Genomic DNA, 17,690 nt, shown 5'->3' with positions numbered 1-17,690 from the left:
GTGAAATTAGATTTTAAATTGCATGTCTGAAAATGCCACTTTTAGAGAGTTGGTATTTTCTTACTTTAACTATTCTGTACCTCTGCCTGTCGCTGGATGCACTTCTGGGGTACATAAGAGCTGGGCTTTGTGCATTCCCTATAGACCATGGGTACTCACAAACGTTTTGCTGGGGTCCAAAATTTCAGTCTGGTTTCTGGCCGAGGGCCATATTGATGGGGGAGGGGAGGTTGGGGCAAAAGGTGGGGGGGGAAGGAGGGGACTACTGGTATAAAAACACATTACTAGGTAAAGCTGTATTTCGAAGCCAGATGTAAATACAAAGCTACAGAGCTAGATATTTTGACAATACATTGTTATTATCCTACAGTAGCATTCTTAAGAGGCATTGCATTTTGCCTGCCCCAAAAAAGATGCTTCGATAGCTGAATTGTGCTGCATATCTATGAGCTTCATTTGTACTTGCCCCCTTTCATGCCAATAAGTTCAACAACATCAAGATTTTGTGCGCTCACAATCCAAGGGTTTTCAATCAGCCGGAGCGGAGGAGTGAGGGCTCTGAATTGAGAAAATTGCCTTTTTATCTCCTCAGAAATGTCTGCAAAATATGCACCAAGGATTAGCGTTGGCAGCATTTCTTGTGCATTTGGAAACCTCTGAGTCACAGCCAACAGTTTTGGGAAGTGGGTGAAGTCAGCAACATCCAGTTGGTCTTTGAATAGCACAAGCTTACTTTCAAATGAGTAAATACCATTCATCATGGACCACACAAGCTGTTGTTTACCTTGCAGCATCAAATTGAGAGCATTGATGAGTGCAAATACACCTGAAAGAAAATGGAGCAATAAAAGCCATTTTACATCCTTTCGTTCTGGGAATGATTGACCTCTACTGTTTACAAAGTGTTCGATTTCAGGAAGCAAAGAAATGAACCGCTCCAGAACGTACCCTTCGCTTATCTATCGCAATTCAGTGTGCATCAGGAGGTCTCTATATTCCGTTTCAGAGTCTTGCAGCATAGCTATGAAAAGTCTATGGTTAAGTGCTTTGGCACGAATAAAATTAACAATTTTCACTGCAAGTTTTAGGATGTTATTCAAGTCTCCATGCTTTACTTCTGCACACAAAACTTCCTGATGAATAATGCAATGGTAGTTTATCACAGTCTGCCCGGTAAGCTTCTTTTTAAGAAGAGATACAAAGCCTCTGTCACGGCCTCCATGGCAGGAGCCCCATCTGTTGTGATGCTGACAAGAGTGTACAGTGGTGTGGGATATGTTTCAAAGTAGTTGCAGATGCTGTCCATTATATCTTCCCCTCTTGTGTTCCCTTGCAGTGGTAGAAGGCACAGGAGCTCTTCTTTGGGGTGAAATGATTGGTCCAAATACCTCCCCAAACTAATAACTGGGCCACATCGCCTATATCTGTGGACTCATCCATGGCAATGCTGAAGAACGGTGACTCTCTGACTGCTTTGATCACCTGTTCCTGGACATTTTCACCCATTGCCCCTATTCTGCGTGCACAAGTGGAATCCAATAGCTGTAATACATTGATTTCTTTCACAGTGATGGCTTTGTTGCTATGGTTTTCAAAAACATTTTAGCTGCTGAAAGAAAACTTTTCTTCACCAGCCCTGCCTCCGTGAATGGCTTCTTATGTTTGGCAAGCAAGTAGCATATTTTGAGCGATACTTCTGTTACAGCCTCATATTCCTTCATTTGGCAAAGGAAGAGCTTCTGCTGGGAAAGAGGGGATTGTTTTAAAGAAGCCACTTTTGCAGAACGCAGTTTTGAGTTTAATGGGAAGTTCTTAGTATATCCTGCGTGTCGAGTTTTGTAGGGCTGTTCTAGCTTAAGAACATTTACTTTCTCTTTGCAAAGCAAACAGGTGACTTTCTCTTTTGGCCATTCAACAAACAAGTACTCTTCTTCCCATGCTGCCTGGAAGACCTGTGTTCACTCAGTATGAATCTGGGTCGTTTCCAAGGCTTGGTAACTGACTGTAGGCCATTGCTCTCAGGTGGGTTTGTTACTGTGCATTTAGTAACAAGGACCGGGAATCAGATTTCTCACTCACGACCAATGGACTGACACCACCTCACGACTAACACTGCCTCACTAGCGATAGAACGACACGGCCTCATGAGTGATAGACCCACACTGCCTCACGAACGATGGACAGACACCGCGTCGCGCTTCAGACCTCTGTGAGCAACACCAAAGTAATGTTTTGTTTAACCATACAAAGTGATGTGTAAAAAGGAAAGGATGCACTTTATGATTAAATGTGCAATTGTTAGCATGCTGGTCTTTGTCCATTCCCAGAGGAGCATGTTATAAAAAAGATTTTTCGCAATTATGCTTGCAACTTGCTAGGCAAACTAATACAGGACTGCAGTATACCTTAGGGGTGATAGATAAGGATTGAAGACACGCATTTTCACTTTTCATATGTAATGGACATTATACTCATCTATATATATGCATATATGTTCGATGGCATGTGTAGCTGCAGATACACATGCTGCGCACATCCCGCCATCTGGTGTTGGGCTCGGAGTGTTACAAGTTGTTTTTCTTCGAAGAAATCTTTTCGAGTCACGAGACCGAGGGACTCCTCCCATTTCGGCTCCATTGCGCATGGGCGTCAACTCCATCTTAGATTGTTTTTTTTCCGCCATCGGGTTCGGACGTGTTCCTTTTCGCTCCGTGTTTCAGATCGGAAAGCTAGTTAGAATCTCGGAAAAATCGTCGGTATTGTTTGCGTTCGGTATCGGGTTAGTTACAACAGATCGACACCGACTTTTGAAGCGCTCCGGTGGCCCTTCGGGGTTTTTTCGATCCCCCGTCGGGGCCTGGTCGGCCCGGCCACGTGTCTCTTCAAGGCTGATGGAACGGACCCCATTCCGCTTCTGCCCAAAATGCCATAACAAGTATCCATATACAGATCAGCATCTGGTCTGTAACTTGTGTTTGTCGCCGGAACACAAGGAAGATACTTGTGAAGCCTGTCGAGCGTTTCGGTCCAGGAAGACACTAAGAGACCGAAGAGCAAGGAGACTGCAAATGGCATCGGCGCCGACAGGACAAGAGCGTTTCGAAGAGGAGGGAGAAACATTCTCCATCCAGGAATCGGACTCGAATGAGATCGATCCCGAAGAAACGACGAAAACCGTGAGTAAGACGTTGAAGCACAAAACTCACGAAAAAACCACTAAAGCCCAGGGGACGCCACCGCCAACAGGCCATGGCTTAACCCGAAAAATAGGTGACCGATCATCGGCACCGAAAAAGGGCACGCTGGGGGCGAAGTCATCCGAGTCCGGTCGAGATACCGCCACACAGCAATCTCGGGCTCGAGATAGTGGCTCCGAGCAGGTTCGGCACCGAGATAGCGGCACCGAAATGGGTCGGCACCGAGAGACCACGACGCCGAAAGTAAAGAAGGTTTCGTCGGAACCGAAAAAAGCAGCCGAAAAGGTTTCGATACCGAAACATCCGGCCTCGGAACCGAAAACAAGTTCCTACACTGAGGAACAAGGACTGTCCACACAAATGAAGACACATAGATTTGGACAAGAATTGGAAACAATAGAGCCAGACTATACACAAAGAAGGCTCCATATCCAAAAAGAAACAGGGAAGATCAGTACTCTCCCTCCGATTAAAATGAAACGCAAACTTGCCTTTCAGGAAAAAGAGAAGCAGCCACGGCAAAGGTGGCTAAACAAGTAACCCCGCCACCATCTCCACAATGCTCTCCGCAACCATCACCGGTAGCCACTCCACCAATGATGCAATCCCCAACTCATACAGGAATGAGTCAAGATGACCCTGACGCATGGGACCTTTATGACGCACCAGTGTCAGATAATAGTCCTGAATGTTATCCAGCTACACCGTCGCCACCAGAGGATAATACAGCCTACGCACAGGTGGTGTCAAGAGCAGCGGCATTTCATAATGTCAGCCTGCATGCTGAGCCCATTGAAGACGACTTTCTTTTTAACACACTGTCGTCCACACACAGCCAGTATCAAAGTCTTCCTATGCTACCCGGAATGCTAAAACACTCCAAACAAGTGTTTGAAGAGTCTGTAAAAGGAAGGGCCATTACTCCAAGAGTGGAGAAAAAATATAAACCGCCACCAACAGACCCCGTGTACGTCACACAACAGCTAACACCGGACTCAGTTGTAGTAGGGGCAGCGCGGAAAAGAGCGAACTCACATACTTCAGGAGATGCACCACCTCCAGATAAAGAAAGTAGAAAATTGGACGCAGCAGGCAAAAGGGTGGCGGCACAGGCAGCAAACCAGTGGCGTATTGCCAATTCACAGGCTTTGTTGGACAGATACGATAGGGCCCATTGGGACGAAATGCAACACTTTATAGAACATTTGCCCAAGGAGTTCCAAAAGAGAGCGCAGCAGGTAGTAGAAGAAGGACAGAGTATCTCCAACAATCATATACGGTCAGCAATGGATGCTGCAGACACAGCTGCTAGAACTGTCAACACAGCAGTAACAATAAGGAGACATGCATGGCTGCGTACATCAGGATTTAAACCAGAAATACAGCAAGCTGTGCTGAATATGCCATTCAACGGACAGCAGTTGTTTGGGCCGGAGGTGGACACTACGATCGAAAAACTTAAAAAAAGACACTGACACGGCCAAAGCCATGGGCGCACTCTACTCCCCACAGGGCAGAGGCACATTTCGAAAAACACAGTTTAGAGGGGGGTTTCGAGGACAAAGCACAGAACCCACAACCTCACAAACAAGACCCACTTACCAGAGCCAGTATCAGCGGGGAAGTTTTCGGGGACAATATAGAGGGGGACAATTCCAAAAGAATAGAGGAAAGTTCCAAAGTCCCAAAACTCCTCAAAACAAGCAGTGACTTCCAAGTCACACATCCCCAACACATAACATCTGTGGGGGGGAGACTAACCAAATTTTACAAACATTGGGAGGAAATAACAACAGACACTTGGGTCCTAGCAATTATCCAGCATGGTTATTGCATAGAATTTTTCAAATTCCCTCCAAACGTCCCACCGAAAACACACAATATGTCAAAACAACATATAGATCTTCTAGGACTAGAGGTTCAGGCATTGCTACTAAAAGAAGCAATAGAATTAGTACCAAAACACCAGAAAGGAACAGGAGTTTACTCTCTGTACTTTCTCATAACCAAAAAAGACAAGAGTCTGAGACCTATATTAGATCTCCGAACATTAAATACCTACATCAAATCAGATCACTTTCACATGGTGACATTACAAGACGTAATCCCACTACTCAAACAACAAGACTACATGACAACACTAGACCTAAAGGATGCATATTTCCATATACCGATACATCCTTCACACAGAAACTTAAGGTTTGTATTCCAAGGGATACATTACCAATTCAAGGTGTTGCCATTCGGAATAACAACTGCGCCAAGAGTTTTTACAAAGTGCCTGGCAGTCGTAGCTGCACATATCAGAAGGCAGCAAATACATGTGTTCCCGTACCTAGACGATTGGTTAATCAAAACCAACACGCTAAAAAAGTGTTCACAACACACAAAGTATGTCATAGAAACCCTCCACAAACTAGGTTTCTCAATCAACTACACAAAGTCACACCTTATACAGTGTCAAACACAGCAATACTTAGGGGCGGCAATCAACACAGCAAAAGGGATTGCCACTCCAAGTCCACAGAGGGTTCAGGCATTTCACAATGTAATACAGGCCATGTATCCAAAACAAAAAATACAAGTCAAAATGGTGATGAAACTCCTAGGCATGATGTCCTCATGCATAGCCATTGTCTCAAACGCAAGGTTGCACATGCGGCCCTTACAACAGTGCCTAGCATCACAGTGGTCACAGGCACAGGGTCAACTTCTAGATCTGGTGTTGGTAGACCGCCAAACATACACCTCGCTTCAATGGTGGAACAGTATAAATTTAAACAAAGGGCGGCCTTTCCAAGACCCAGTGCCACAATATGTAATAACGACAGATGCCTCCATGGTAGGGTGAGGAGCACACCTCAATCAATACACCATCCAAGGACAATGGGACACTCACCAAAAACAGTTTTACATAAATCACTTAGAACTATTGGCAGTATTTCTAGCGCTGAAAGCATTTCAACCCATAATAAGCCACAAACACATTCTTGTCAAAACAGACAACATGACAGCGATGTATTACCTAAACAAACAGGGAGGGACACACTAAACACAGTTGTGTCTCCTGGCACAAAGAATATGGCATTGGGCGATTCACAACCACATTCGCCTAATAGCACAATTTATTCCAGGAATTCAGAATCAGTTAGCAGACAATCTCTCTCGGGATCACCAACAGATCCATGAATGGGAGATTCACCCCCAAATACTGAATACTTACTTCCAGAGTTGGGGAACACCACAAATAGATCTATTTGCAACAAGAGAAAACGCAAAATGCCAAAACTTCGCATCCAGGTACCCACAAGATCAGTCTCAAGGCAATGCGTTATGGATGAGTTGGTCAGGGATATTTGCTTACGCTTTTCCCCCTCTCCCACTTCTTCCATATCTAGTAAACAAGTTGAGTCAAAACAAACTCAAACTCATACTAATAGCGCCAACATGGGCAAGACAACCTTGGTACACAACACTACTAGACCTTTCAGTAGTGCCTAATTTCAAACTACCAAACATACCAGATCTGTTAACGCAACACAAACAACAGATCAGACACCCAAATCCAGCATCGCTGAATCTAGCAATCTGGCTCCTGAAGTCCTAGAGTTCGGACACTTAGACCTTACACATGAATGTATGGAGGTCATAAAACAAGCTAGGAAACCTACCACTAGACATTGCTATGCAAATAAGTGGAAAAGATTTGTTTATTACTGCCATAATAATCAAATTCTGCCAAAGACATCGTAGGATACTTACTACATTTGCAAAAGTCAAAGCTAGCTTTTTCTTCCATTAAGATACATCTTATAGCAATTTCAGCTTACCTGCAAATTATGCACTCAACTTCTCTATTTAGGATACCAGTCATAAAGGCATTTATGGAAGGTCTAAAGAGAATTATACCACCAAGAACACCACCAGTTCCTTCATGGAACCTCAACATTGTTTTAACACGACTCATGGGTCCACCTTTTGAGCCCATGCTCTCTTGTGAAATGCAATACTTAACATGGAAAGTTGCATTTTTAATTGCCATCACATCTTTAAGAAGAGTAAGTGAGATTCAAGCATTTACCATACAAGAACCATTTATTCAAATACACAAGCATAAAGTAGTTCTACGGACAAATCCAAAATTTTTACCAAAAGTCATATCACCATTCCACTTAAATCAAACAGTAGAATTACCAGTGTTCTTCCCACAGCCAGACTCTGTAGCTGAAAGAGCACTACATACATTAGACATCAAAAGAGCGTTAATGTACTACATTGACAGAACAAAACTAATTCAAAAAACAAAACAATTATTTATTGCTTTCCAAAAACCTCATACAGGAAATCCAATTTCTAAACAAGGCATTGCTAGATGGATAGTTAAGTGCATTCAAACCTGTTATCTTAAAGCAAAAAGAGAACTGCCTATTACACCAAAGGCACACTCAACTAGAAAGAAAGGTGCTACCATGGCCTTTCTAGGAAATATTCCAATGACCGAAATATGTAAGGCAGCTACATGGTCTACGCCTCATACATTTACCAAACACTACTGTGTAGATGTGCTAACGGCACAACAAGCCACAGTAGGCCAAGCAGTACTACAAACATTGTTTCAAACAACTTCAACTCCTACAGGCTGAACCACCGCTTTTGGGGAGATAACTGCTTACTAGTCTATGCACAGCATGTGTATCTGCAGCTACACATGCCATCGAACGGAAAATGTCACTTACCCAGTGTACATCTGTTCGTGGCATCAGTCGCTGCAGATTCACATGCGCCCACCCGCCTCCCCGGGAGCCTGTAGCCGTTTAGAAGTTGATCTTGAACATCTGTATATTTGTAAATATATTACTTTAAACTACATTATGTACATTACTCCATTGCATGGGCACTATTACTAGCATACACAACTCCAACCTCACCCTCTGCGGGGGAAAACAATCTTAGATGGAGTCGACGCCCATGCGCAATGGAGCCGAAATGGGAGGAGTCCCTCGGTCTCGTGACTCGAAAAGACTTCTTTGAAGAAAAACAACTTGTAACACTCCGAGCCCAACACCAGATGGCGGGATGTGCGCAGCATGTGAATCTGCAGCGACTAATGCCACGAACAGATGTACACTGGGTAAGTGACATTTTCCATATATATATATATATATATATATGTGTATATACACACACACATATTTCGTGCTACAGTAGTATAGCCGCATTTGTATTCCTTATCAACACACTTTCCCATAGAAATCCACTTATTTGACGTACATGACCCGTTGCTCTTGATGCGCTCTCCAGAGACAATCCAAAGATGGGATGAGCAGTGTTGAAGTCATGCTACTAACTTAGTTTACAAAGGGGGCTTTGATTTGCCTCCACCTGGCCATTTACATGCTAAGGGGGCATTTTCCCACATTACCGCAATGCCTGAGATTGCCACGCAAGTCCTGAAGTGCGGTAAAACTTAATTGAACTGCATACTGGAACAATGAGAAACTGGAGTCTCATTTTGTTAGGTAAGCTCCATGTAGGGTTTACAAAAGGCCACATGGTGGCACTGGTGTACAACAGGAGATAAAGGATTCATTTGATGCTTATTTATGGTTCCCCCATCTTGCACTTGATTTTGCTTGCAAGTAATTGTCGCTCATAGTCACTGAAATGTCACTCATAATTAAAACAGTTTCAGTGATTTACCGGCTGGCTCCCTGCACTGTGATTACAACTAATCACAGTGTGGGAAACCAGCCGGTAAATCAATGAAAGTGTTGCCTCTTGAGTAGTCCAAGGCGACAGGTTCTTACTGGTGGCTCTCTGCGCTGTGACGAGTTGTAATCACAGCGCAGGAAGCCAGCCGTTAAGAACCTGTCGCCGAGAGCGAGCGCCTCCCCTCCCCCACCCCTCCTTCACCACCACCACCACCCATAGGGGAGCAGATTGTGGGCCTTACCTTTGGAGCAGGAGCTGTCTGTGGAGAAACAACGATGCAGGCGACCAGGCGGCGAAGGTAGCGAGAAGCTTCCAAAAGACCGTTTGAAAGTCGGCTGACTTTTAAAGGGTCTTTGCTGCTCGCTACCGCAAGCGTGTGGTGTCACTTCATCTCCAGGACAGGAAACACAGAAGAGTTGCTTTCCTGTGTTGGCCTGCTGATTGCTGTGCTGCTAGGAGGGATTGCCACTTTGCAACTTGGTCTGCTGTGTTGGCCTGCTGCCTCTGCAACCTTTATTACCCAAGAAACCCCAAGGGCTTGTTGGCTTGTCCCCTATTGTGAAAGTCTTGTGGACATCAAAGACTTACATCATGCTCAGCCCGGGCATCTTCTGCAACCCGGCATCATGTTGTTGGTTTAGCCCCAGCTGCACTGCCCCCAAGCAACACTCTTCACAGCGCAGCGTCAGCTGCTGTGTCCGTGACATCATCTTACTGCCTGCCACGCTTTTCTGCCATCAGAGATCTGCACCAGTTTGGCAATCTTCCCAACATTTTCACCGTTTTTAGGCATATGTCAGAGGCTTAGGGTATCAAGGGTGCTTAACTCTGCGGCCCACACCACAGAGGTCACAGCCCTTTCATGGTCGGAACTGTGGCCCCGCACACCAGGCCCAGTAGATGTGAGACCGGGCATGTTACAATCTCCAGCCCCTACATCAACAAACTGAAATCCTCTTTAGTGTGCATTCGGATCGTCCAATGCAGCTTTCGAAGGACCACCTGCCCATTTTGTGTCCAATGGTGCAGGCTTTTTCGGACCAAAGGAGCCACATGTATGGTGCTTACCTCAGAAGTGGCACCAGATGTTGCCCCTGTTACTTGTACAGAAAAAAGACAAGGGACAGGCTTTCTTGAGACAGGACAAATTTAGGATGCGCACCCTAGCCCAAGTTCTGTCTGCCCTGGACCCAGGGCATTGGATAGATCAACATATGGAGGTCTACAGGGCTGTCTGTGGTTCACAGTAGGCCAGGAGCATTTTCAGTTTGCTGGGCTCCCCTTGGGCCTCACCAGTACCCCTCAGTGTTCAGGAAAGTGATGACAGTGGTCACAGCACATTTTCGGACAACTGGCTGTTGAAGTTGGACTCTCCACAATCACTGGTAAACCGGCTCCAGATGACGGCAAGCCCCCTGACGTTTTGGGGTTTACTATAAATGTGCTGAAGTCTACCTGACTCCTTCGCATCCTGGATATGGTGCAGTTCCAGAATAGTGAATCCAAAACATTTGGGCTATGACCCCAGTATTTCAGCCTCAGTCCTGGATCTCAGTGTAGGAGGCTGGCCTGGTTTGTAGTGGGTACCTTGGATACTTACACCAGGTCCAGTTACCCCTTATTAGTGAAGTAGTAGTGTTCTAGCAGCTTAGACTGATAGAGGTAGCTATAGCAGAGCAGCTTAGGCTGAACTAGGAGACATGCAAAGCTCATGCAATACCACTTATAGTTACACAGTGCTTATACACAAGTAAAGACAATACTCAGTATTACCAAAAATAAAGGTATTTATTTGGGTGACACAGTACCAAAGATATCTTAGAGACAATACTCCTTCAGGAGGTAAGTATTATTCACCATATAAACATTAGACACCAAAATTAGACAAGTAAATAGTCATAGAACAATGCAAACAGTAGGAAATCCTATAGAATGCAATGGGAGAAACTAGGTCTAGGGGCAAGCAGAATCTGAAAATAACCCACAGGAGAGACCCTAAATAGTCCTTAGAAGGGGATTGGCTACCTTATCAAGTATGGACCTATCAGGAGGGGTCTCTGATGTCACCTGCTGGCACTGGCCACTCAGAGCCCTCCAGAGTGCCCCCACACCTTGCAAAGCAAGATGGCTGAGGTCTGGGACACACTGGAGGAGCTCTGGGCACCACCCTTAGGTTGGTGATGTACAGGGGAGTGGTCATTCCCCTTTCTTTTGTCCAGTTTCCCGCCAGAGCAGGGAACAAGGGGTCCCTGAACCGGTGTAGACTGGTTTATGCAAGGAGGGCACCATCTGTGCCCTTCAAAGCATTCCCAGAGGCTGGGGGAGGCTACCCCTCCTCTGCCTGTAACACCTATTTCCAAAGGGAGAGGGTGTAACACCCTACTCTCAGAGGGAAGGCTTTATTCTGCCTTCCTGGGACTGGGCTGCCCAGACCCCATTAGGGCAGAAACCTGTCTGCGAGGTGGCAGCAGCTGTAGCTGCAGAGCAAGCCTCAGAGAGCTGGTTTGGCAGTACTGGGGGACCATGGTGGAGCCCCCAGGATGCATGTAATTGGCTCCCCAATACCAGATTTGGAATGGGGGGACAATTCCATGATCTTAGACATGTTACATGGCCATATTCGGAGTTACCATAGTGAAGCTACATATAGGTATTGACCTATATGTAGTGCACGCATGTAAAGGTGTCCCCACACTCACAAAATCCGGGGAAATGGCCCTGAGCTATGTGGGGGCACCTTTGCTAGTGCAAGGGTGCCCTCACACTTAATAACATTGCACCAAACCTTCAACAAGTGAAGGTTAGACATATAGGTGACTTATAAGTTACTTAAGTGCAGTGAAAATGGCTGTGAAATAGTGTGTGCACTATTTCACGCAGGCTGCAATGGCGGTCCTTTGTAAGGGTTTGTATGAGCTCCCTATGGGTGGCAAAAGAAATGGTGCAGCCCATATGGATCTCATGGAACCCCAATGCCCTGGGTAACTTGGTACCATATACTAGAGACTTTTAAGGGGGATCCAGTGTGCCAATTGAAATCAGTAAATGAAGTCACTGGCCTACAGTGACAAATTTAAAAGCAGAGAGAGCATAAGCACTGAGGTTCTGATTAGCAGAGCCTCAGTGACACAGTTAGGCACTACACAGGCATACACATTAGGCCACAAACTGAGCACTGGGGTCCTGGCTAGCAGGATCCCAGTGAGACGGGCAAAATATACTGACATATAGCTTTTTATCTATGAGCACCGGGGTCCTGGCTAGCAGGATCCCAGTGACACAGTAAAAACACAGACACACACTCACAGACAGGCCAAACGTAGGGGGTAACCATGCTAGAAAGAGGCTACTTTCTCACACTCAGTAACTTTGAGGTTTCTTGCATTACTGTCTTTCTGCATTCTGCTTATCGACCATGCCAGCTGGTACATGTGGTTTGTGCAGTGGGATCTGAAGTCTCAGTGGGCCCAGCACCAAGGAAACCTTTTGGACTCCATCCAGGTTTCGGAGAAGACAGCAAAAGCAAAAGATCTGCAGTGGTGGCTGCTTGACGCAATAGGGCTAGTGGCAAACTCCTCTTCCTATCCCAAACAGAGCTGACAGGTGACAAATGTGTCCTTGTTGGGTTGGAGAGGTCATTTGGGGGAGGTGGAGATCAGTGCACTCTGATGGAGACCCGCCTCCACATCAAACTATAATGAAGTTGTGGAAGATTCCCTTGACGTTGAAGGCCTTCCTGCCAACTATAGAAGGAAGGCTGGTGCAGGTTCTCGCGGACACCACCACCGCCATGTGGTAAGCAAGCAGGGTGGGGTCCTGTGCCAGGATATTCTGTGCCTCTGGGACTGGCTGAGTTGTCCGGTCATAGCCTTGGTCATGAGCCACCTTGCACCATCTTTGAATTTCAGGGTTGTAGAAAAATGCCACTGTTGGCATGGTTACCCTCCCCCTCTCCCCTCACCCACACTTTTTGCTTAGTGTTGATGCCAACTTTGATTAAGTGTGCTGGGATCCTGCTAACCAGGCCCCAGCACCAGTGTTCCTTCCCAAAATCTATACATTTGTTTCCACAACTGCCACACAGTTAACAGTCCCTTGTAACAAGTACCCATGGTACCAGGGGCCACGTGGCCAGGGAAGGTCCCCAAGGGCTGCAGCATGTATTATACCACCCGGGGGAACCCCTCACCAAGTACATATACACTGCCTTTCCAGCTTGTGTGTGCTGGTGTGGAGAAAAAGACAAAGTCAACATGGTACCCCTCTCAGGGTGCCATGCCCACAAACTATTGCCTCTGGCATAAGTAAGACACCCCTCTGCAGGCCTTAGCCTTAAGGCAGGGTGCACTATACCACAGGTGAGGACATAGCTGCATTAGCAATATGCCCCTACAGTGTCTAAGTCCATTCTTAGGCATGGCATTGTAAGTGCAGTGTAACCATATTGAGTATGTGGTCTGGGAGCTTGTCATTACGAACTCCACAGCTCCATAATGGCTTCACTGAATGCTGGGAAGTTTGATATCAAACTTCTCAGCACAATAAACCCCCACTGGTGCCAGTGTGGGATTTGTTGAAAAATGCACACAGAGGGCATCTTGGAGATGCCCCATGTATGTTAGCCAAACTGTTAGTATAGGACTGATTGGTCTGTGCCAGCCTGCCTCTTTCAGACAAGTTTCTAACCACCTGGGGTGAGAGCCTTTGTGCTTTCGGTGGCCAGAAACAAAGCCTGCTCTGGGTGGTTGTGCTTCAGACCCCACCCCTGCAGGAACTGTAACACCCGGCAGTGAGCCTCAAAGGCTGAGGCCTCATGTTTCAGTGCCCCAGGGCACTTCAGCTAGTGGAAATGCCTGCCCCTGAAAAAAGCCCCATTTTTGGCAGCCAGTTCGGCTGGAAACTTAAGAAAAACAAGGAGGAGTGACCACTTCAGCTTGGACCACCCCTAAGGTGTCCAGAGCTGAGGTGACCTCCCACCCCCTTCCTGCAGAATCCTCCATCTTGGTTTGGAGGACAGGGACCAATAGGATTAGGTTTGTGCTCCCCTTCCCAAAGGGAGTGGGCACAGGGAGGGTGTAGCCACCCTCAGGGACAGTAACCATTGGCTACTGCCCTCTGACCCCTGTAAGACCACTGAATCTTGTACTTAAGGGCTTCCCTGAACCCAGCTCACCAGACTTCTGGCGACCTGACAAGAGGAAGGACTGCATAGCGGAAACCCCCAGCAGAAAAGAAGAAAGACAACTGATTTGGCCCCAGCCCTACCGGCCTGCCTCCTACTTCAAAGAACCTACAAAAGGACAGCGACACATCCAGCAGGACCAGTGACCTCTGCCAAACTCCAGAGGACTGCCCTGCACCCAAATGGACCAAGAACTCCCGTGGACAGCTGCCCTTTCCAAGAAGAAACAATAACTAAGGACTCCCACCTCACTCTGAATGCTTGAGTCCTAACCACTCTGCACCAGACGCCCACGGCCAGTGTCCAGGTGGCCCAACCAGCTAGCGGGGATCCCCAGGCGATTCCAAGCAAGTGCTCACCCGGGGTTGACCTCTCCGCCCCTCCATGGCGACGCATGCAGAGGGAATCTCAAGGACCCCACGACTGCGAAAGCTCCGGGCGAAGATATACGACGCCTAAATACACACTGCACCCGCAGCCCTCAGGCGCAGGAAAACCCGACCTCCGGTGCAGCTATGTTTAGCAGGCAGCCCTCCTCCCTGTCCAGCCTGTGGATTGCCCGAGACGATCCCCTGGACGTTGCCTGTAGCCTCCGAGTGACCCCGGGGTCCCCTCATAGAGAATCATTGGAGACCTGACATTATGTTTGCACCCTGCCGCCCCAGTGCGGCTGAGGGTGTATGGTTGGTGCCTACTTGTGCTCCCCCCAGTGCTTCTTTAATCACCCAGGTCTGCCCTCCGAAGTCGCGGGTACGTACCTGCCTGCAGATCTGGAACCGAGTGCCCCCAGTCTCCATAGGAGCCCACGTTAATTTTGCTTACACTTTGACCTCTGCACCGGGCCGGCACCGTATTGCTGGTGGTGGGTGTTTGGGTTAACTTGAACCCCTACCTGTGGACTGTCTAACCCCTGGAAACTGGAACTGTAAGTGTTGTATTAACCTGTAAAACAATCTAACTTTTCTTCCTCCCAGGAACTGTTTCTGAAAATTGCATTGTGTCAAGTTTTAAAACAGATTATTGCCAATATTTCAAAAACTGTGTAACTTTTCGATTTCAAACAAAGTACTACTGATACATTTGTGAAATACAAATCTATTGAAGTACTTACCTGCAACTTGAATTGTGTGGTTCTAAAAATAAATTAAGAAAATATATTTTTGCTACATAAAAACCACTGGTCTGGAGTTACGTCATTGAGTGTGTGCTTCTTCTTTTGCATGTGTGTGAACAACAAATGCTTTGCTCTACTCTCTGATAAGCCTAACAGCTCGACCACACTACCACAAAAGAGAGCATTAGTATTATCTACTTTAGCCTCTGTTAAGCCTTTGGGAAACCCCTGGACTCTGCACACCATATTTCATTTTGATATAGTATATACAGAGCCAGCTTCCTGCAAGGGTGAATTAATTCAGTGTGACACCTGCCAGATCACGAATGGCAGTTACACCTTAAGGTGGTGCAGGGCATCTTCTTTGGGGAGACAGTGGCTAGATCTACTTGCCACTGCTAACAACAGGCAATGTCAACACGTTTGTGCTTTGGCCTTCCACATGCTACTTCTCAGGGAAGAACATCTCGTGTGGAATACAGCACTCTTGAATACCTTCCCATCTCTGCCTTGAAATATTGTGGCTGGAGGTTCCAAATATAAGTTGAGCAGGCAGGCAAAATAATGGAGCCTCGTGTTGCACCATATATGAGTGTAGTTGATGCCAAGGAATCAAAGTATTCTAAGTAAAATAATGAATATTAAACATTTGTTCATGCACTGATTCATCCATGCAAATCCCTTACTTCTCTGTATTGACTCAAATCACTGGAACATTCATTCACCCTCAATTTTCCATGTCGTCATATTCATCAGTTCAGTCCAGTACGCTAACAAATGCGCTCCTGTAGACAAGAGCTAAGCTAAGTTGACTGAATGAAAGAGTGACAGATGAAAGGGTGCATTCATCCATCGATTTACATGTTGTCTTATTTTCCTGTTTGCAGACACAAACTCACCTTTGAGAAAACATTTACATGCATAAAAAGGTCAGTGCCTTTGGCTTCGGTAGTGACTGTTTAGGTGTCGTGTACTGACTCCCCATGATCAGGTCGGATTGAGCCTCTGTAACGTCTGTGCAAAGCACTCTCCCAGCTTGAAATATTGCCCTCTTGTGACGGATTCGGAGCCGTTCACCGAGCTGGCAATGCAGTGCTACAAAGAAGAGAACCTCTCCTAGCCTGGCCACGCTTGGATGCATGCAGCTGGGTGTTCGCGCCAGGATGTATAAACGAAAGACGATCATATCCGGATTATTCTGCTTGTCATTTTGGAAAATAAGTCTTTTCCTCAATAACTGCGCTTCATAATGACCAGGGGCATCTTAAGGATTTGGGGGGCCCAGAGTCAAACGTATTTTGGGAGCCAGCCATGGACGTCATTTAGGTGTCGCCTGGGGTCACAGCTGCGACCCATGGCACTGCCTTTGCGACCCCTGACCCCAGAGGTGGCAAATTCAGCGCCAGGAACACAGGGGCAGCACATCTTTATGGATGTCAGTTGGGGGCTTCACTCTCTTTGTGTTCCATCAATTTCTTTATTACACTGATAATGTATTATTCACCATTAGTGTAATAAAAATGGAGTACAGTTTTCTGGAATATGTCCTTCTATGGAGATAGTGACGTGTTTATAGCATTGTAGCACAGCAGCAGCTCACTAATATTACTGCAAATAATCTCTGCAACATCTCCCCTTTCTTTCATACGAGGTCCTGTTTTGATTTAAAATAAACTTTTTTATGGGTGTTGCATGAAACACAAGATATCTCTGCAAAATCTGTAATAGATTTTCACACATCATCCACATTTAAAATAAATTAAAGGGAAACGGTATTTAAAACAATCCGTTTAAGATCATTCAAGGTCATTAGGGCAAGACACTCTGCAGAACAGGGCTGGCTGTATCCTGGGACCCCTTGAAAGTCTGGTGCCTTGTGCCAAAACACACTTCACCCATGCCTTCAAACGTCTGTGGTAATGACGATGACACACACGTTGTTTCTTTGAGTGCAAACTATCAAAATAAGGCAGATTATAGACACAGCATGGAATGAGTTTAGATGACGTATCTTGGTGGTGAAAGGTATCTTTAAATATCTTTTTTTTATTTTTTTTGCAGCCTCTTCATGATCTTAAGACTTGTTTGTATGCTCCTGTAGACGCCAGAAACAGAGAACTGATCCATGGCATAACTTCCACTTGACAAGTAATCATGTTCTGTGGCTCTAAAATGTAAACATCCTCTTTATGGAAACATGAGTAAATATGGTACATTCCTGGTATATGTCTCGAGAAACAATCAATGTATTCGCCGCAGAGGCAGATAGTAATTACTAAATGAAATCATAAATATATAACATTTGTATTCTGAAAGTTTTATACGAATATTTTTAATCAAAATTGTCACTTTCCGCTATAATTTTGAATGGTGAGTGAAATAAAAGAGTGCTTGAAAATAGATTTGTATTGTTTTGCATTTATCACTGTGATTTAACGCTGAAGCCCTGCTCTAGTTTCTTAGTGTTTTATTTGTTTACACAGAT

General features: G+C 45.9%; 1 protein-coding gene across 3 annotated transcripts in view; it reads left to right on the top strand.

The window, feature by feature from the left end:
- Positions 1-17,605, top strand: part of TMEM14A (transmembrane protein 14A) — a 203,511-nt gene extending 185,906 nt beyond the window's left edge. For all 3 annotated transcript variants that reach the window (XM_069235808.1, XM_069235807.1, XM_069235806.1), the window contains exon 5: positions 17,267-17,605. In XM_069235808.1, the coding sequence (XP_069091909.1) occupies positions 17,267-17,306 (40 nt within the window). In that variant the 3' untranslated portion in view covers positions 17,307-17,605. The remainder of the gene's footprint in view (positions 1-17,266) is intronic.
- The last annotated feature ends 85 nt before the right edge of the window (positions 17,606-17,690 follow it).

The sequence above is a fragment of the Pleurodeles waltl genome, chromosome 5 (genome assembly GCF_031143425.1).
Source record: "Pleurodeles waltl isolate 20211129_DDA chromosome 5, aPleWal1.hap1.20221129, whole genome shotgun sequence".
NCBI lineage: Eukaryota > Metazoa > Chordata > Amphibia > Caudata > Salamandridae > Pleurodeles > Pleurodeles waltl.
Note: the sequence above shows the minus strand (reverse complement) of the source record. Positions and strands in the feature narration are given on the sequence as shown.